General features: G+C 40.6%; 1 protein-coding gene across 3 annotated transcripts in view; it reads right to left on the reverse strand.

Moving 5' to 3' along the window:
* Nucleotides 1-4,672, reverse strand: part of LOC111864893 (fatty acyl-CoA reductase wat) — a 36,930-nt gene that overhangs the window by 18,420 nt on the left and 13,838 nt on the right. For all 3 annotated transcript variants that reach the window (XM_023852488.2, XM_023852489.1, XM_023852490.2), the window contains exons 4-5: nt 2,207-2,352; nt 50-159 (exon numbers count right to left, since the gene is read on the reverse strand). In XM_023852488.2, coding sequence (XP_023708256.1) covers nt 50-159; nt 2,207-2,352 — 256 coding nt within the window. The remainder of the gene's footprint in view (nt 1-49; nt 160-2,206; nt 2,353-4,672) is intronic.

The raw sequence follows: 4,672 nt of genomic DNA on the forward strand, positions 1-4,672 counted from the left end.
TGCAAGTTTTGTACTGGTTAAGAAGGATCAATAAGCATGCTGCACTTACCTATAGAAGGTCGTAATATGCCAATTGGAAGACCTCTGGCCTCGTCTCTGATCAAATCTTCTGCAAGCGCCTTTGTAAATGAATACGTATTTGGCCACTCACCTAGCACACTGAAAACAAACAAGTTTTGAATTAGAATTAATAAATGCATTAATTGAATCTGTATATTAAATTTGATTTTTTGTAAACCTTATTCACTTTCATAGGTTTCAAATTATAATTATCTTAGACTTAACAAGACTCTTATAGTACATAGCTAATAAAGACAAATGTACTAAGGTAAAGTTATGACAGTGCTTAATCACGGTGCTGTGAAGGCATGTTGAGGTATGCAATCTAGACATTGTTATTAGATGAAGGTGTGTAGCCATATCACTGACACCAGCTTTATTTGTAATTAAGATTTTTTTATAATTATAGTAATTACGCTTAGGATATAGTAAGGAATGTTCAAGGGTGACTTAGCCCAGTTCTGGACTTCAAGAGTATGGCCTACTTCCGTGCTACAAAAACAAGGAAGGAAGCACACCGCAGCGTTTTTCAGGAAATTCAGTACGAAAGTTGACCGGCGGGATCCTTTGGTAAAGTTATACTTGACAAGTTTTGAACCCCGTAAGTCATAGAGAGGCGGACCCGCAGCCCACGCTACTAGTAGAATTTATCAATCGACTGTCAAAAAAATGCGTTCGGTCATCAAGGGTGAGAGTCCCTTGAAACAAGAAGATGATTGGAGCAGTGAGAATTAGAGTAAACTCCCAAAATTCAAACTATTCCAATCCACAAAATTAGGGTAGTGACTTGGAGGCGGAGCTGAAGTTGGGGAGACTTCTTGCCTCAGAGCAGAGTCAATCTGCAAAAGCAGTAGCTTAATAACTCGCCAAGGATCCAGCCTCAAAAATTAGTGTCACTCCAAGTTTGGTTTAAGTGTTTAAATTGAAGAAAAATCATTTCGAAGTGTGTTATTGGAACTGTCGCAGATCATATTAAGTAGGTTTATCAAGTCTGAATCTAACTAGCATAATCACCAATTTTATTTACTTAAATATTAAGAGTGCTCATCAGCCGGTGTTGTGTAGTGCATAGCATTAGTCACTCTTGTCTCCACTGTATACTCCCTGAGACGGAATCTCATCTCCCTTGTGCAGAACTAGTTTCTGGTTCATCCCAACCCCACTTTCTTCCCAAATAGTGAGCCTTTACAATAAGCTTACTGGCACCCATCCCTCACTGTAACCCATACCCCTACAACTACCCATTCACAGTAGCATGACAAGGGGAAGAAGGGGCGAATAAGCCAGCACAGCAACACCCTGCAAACTTGACATACCAACAGGTGAGAGGGAATGGTTAGAAGGAAGTGGCTCCCAAAGGTGGGCAGCAAAGAGCGATTATAAGTGAGTGGAGAAAATATGCTCTGGTTGCCTCATATCTAAGGATTGAGCCCTTGGGCCTCACAAAAGGGGAGATTGATAGACCTCAGAGTTGTACTGGACTTGATGGAAAAAAAAATATATATATATATATATTCAGTGGTTGAGACACTATGTTACAAACCGGAAGGTCGCAGATTTGATTCATGATGAGGTCATCAGATTTTTCAATTGACCTGATCCTTCCAGCCCACTGTTACCCTGGGATCGATCCAGTCAATAACAGAAATGAGTACCAGGAATCCTCCTGGTGGTAAATATAGGCCAGCGTGTAAGGCCGAAAACCTCACGACAATCTGTGGCATTGTGTCTAGAAAATGTGGGAGCCTCGATGTCTTAAAACCTACAGGCCTCCATGGCCTAAGTAATTTGAACTTATCAACAATAAGTAGTGTATGTGTCAGAGTTGTTTATAAGAATTTTATTGTCATGAGTAAGTTACTGGCTCTCATTCACAAGAAAGTTAAAAGAAGTCGGAGTTGTGAAAATATTTTGCTCATCACCTGTCAAACCATGTTACAGTGCCAAGTGCATGAAATGTAATAGTAAATTCAGTCCAGAAAGTTCATGATATCACCTTCAAGTTCATGTCATCATCCTATCATTTGAAGCTAACAGCCTACACAATTCAGGGAATATCATTAAATATGCTAATATTAATCATGCATGTTAATTCTGTATGAAATTGGAACAGTGATGGATTACAATAGAAGGTTGTAAGACATACATTGGCGTGATAATTTCAGTTGTCTCTTGATCCAGAGAGTCCACCAGCTGCACCACCTCAGTCCACCTCATAGCTGGCATGTAGAACTTCTCATCAATCTCTTTCATTATGCAATTTGAATATGCCGTAGAAAAGTGTACAAATGCCTGCAAGTTACAAGCTGAATCATTTAATAAGCCATTCTGTGTTTTCCCATTTTCATACTTAGCATTTAATAACTCTCAGAAGCTCGTCAGCATCAAATGGGTCCTTAGGTTATGAGATTATTCATCAGTGCCTTTACATATCGGATATTACAGAGAGGTTATTTGAGAGTCTGCTGCAAATCCTTCTGCTGTTCAAAGACAATTTCCATGTGCAGTTTGTGCCAGGTCGTTATGTTTTCTATTTTCCAGAATACCGAACCATGGACAAAGTCCAAAAACTCAGTAGTTCTGATTTTATACACCATCCTCAGAACCCTTTACAATTTTCTTGTGCCTGATTGGTATGAACACATTCAGACTCATAGCGTAGCAGACAGACAGATCATTTCTATACACATTACACTTTATCTTCTATATCATTACTGTAAATCACTGAATGTTTGTTATGAAGTGAGCTTATGAGTTATGTTCCAGACCACTTATAAACCCTCATCCTAATGTTGCTAATGCTACTGTATTGGACTTGAGCTAGCCTTTAACATTCACTTTGAAATTCCCTCATATGCCTTACACAGGAGACTGGTGTTTTGAAATCATTAGCACAAACTGCTTCAAAGCTCTTGAAATTGAAACAGTGTAAGGTAACAATAGTGCATTTATTGCAACCATGTCATCTTGCAAAGAGACTGAATTTTTGTTGACCTAATTGGATCCTTCAGTCCAGCCATGGTGTAAAAAAATGAACCTCTTCTAAGTTTTACGTTGAGGCTTAGTTTCATTTACACAGTGAGGTAAATGCACATAACCACACATTCTAGAGTTCACAAAATCTGGGATGAGTACATGAGGTTCCCCTACATGATAAAAAGAATGGTCCATGGTGCAGTGTTAGTGAAAACCAATTTTCTTTGAGAACACAGTTAATTTTGAAAGGTATGTGGAGCAGATACTCTGCCATTCTCGGAACAGTTAACTAAAGAAGAATGGCTTCATATGTTTTTCCACCAAGACTGCAGCACTTGATGGACACTTTGGGTATGAATTATTAGCGGTGTTTTATCCTCATGTCCTCATCTCATAGTGCCTTTTGTTTGTCCAGACATGCAAAACAAACTGTGTACAGAGCAGAACTATTGCACGCTTGAAGAACCAAAGGAAGATTACTCTGTTGCCCAAGAAAAATTTGGCACATGAGTGTAACCTATCTGAAAGGGTGTCAGGAATTCATTCAGAATAATAGAGATAATTTCCTGTGTCTGCTGTAGTCTAGGTAAATTTTGTTTGTAACTTATATAATCTATAGTTTTGTGGACCATTTTTAACTTAGTGGGGGGTGGAGTCCAAGTGGGTCCACTCGGCACAGCAGCCACTGATTGGCCCATTGTACTCTGCCCCGGGTGATTGTGATAACGGAGAATTTGGTGGAATGAAGATTGGCAGGGAAAATCTAAGTACTCAGAGAAATCTCGCTCCAGCGCCACTTTGTCCACCACAGATCCCACTTGACCAGACCCGGGATCGAACCCGGGACCCCTTGGTGGGAAGGCAGCAACAAACCACTTGAGCTGTGGCGCGGCTTTTTGTGGACCATGCCATGAGTCTGAATGTGTGCCGATCAATCTAACATGAGTTGTGCATGACCACAGTCCACACTCTCAAACACCCCCTGTTAGAATGGACATGAAATGTTGAGAGGGATGAATGAAAATTTGCTTTGTCTGTTTTTGAAGTACTAGCCAACAATATGCAGAGTCCGAGGCTTTGTGTTCATTTTCGTAACATACTTATTTTTTACGGTGAGGAGTTGTTATCCCCACGCCCAACCCCCAAGCTGCAGGGCAACCCCTTGTCGGCTGTCCGCAACTGCTTATTCAATATACTCACAGCTTCCCTCCAAAATTGTAGGGCGTTTCCTCCACCTACAACCTAAGGACGCGCCATGCCGTGGTGATAAGGGACCCACCTAACATGGGATGATGTGAATCTACTGGGTGATAATGTAGATACCATAAAGAAAAAAACACGAACTTTAATTGACGCAAGTAAAGAGGTTGGTCTAGAAGTAAACACAGAGAAAACTAAGTATATGTTGCTGTCTTGTCACCAAAATGCAGGGCAAAATCATGACATAAAGATAGGAAACAGATGAAGAAAGTTGTCTTCTGGGTTTAGGCACCGTGTATTCTTCGTTTTGGCCGACGTTTCGGAGGAACATAGCGCCTCCATCTTCAGAGCATTTGAATAGCTGCGGAGAGCAGTAGCTGTGGTGATAGGATGTGGAAGGTGCTACTTATATACGAAGTAGGCAGGGGGGGTGGTT

This window comes from Cryptotermes secundus, unplaced genomic scaffold, assembly GCF_002891405.2.
Source record: "Cryptotermes secundus unplaced genomic scaffold, Csec_1.0 scaffold2066, whole genome shotgun sequence".
NCBI lineage: Eukaryota > Metazoa > Arthropoda > Insecta > Blattodea > Kalotermitidae > Cryptotermes > Cryptotermes secundus.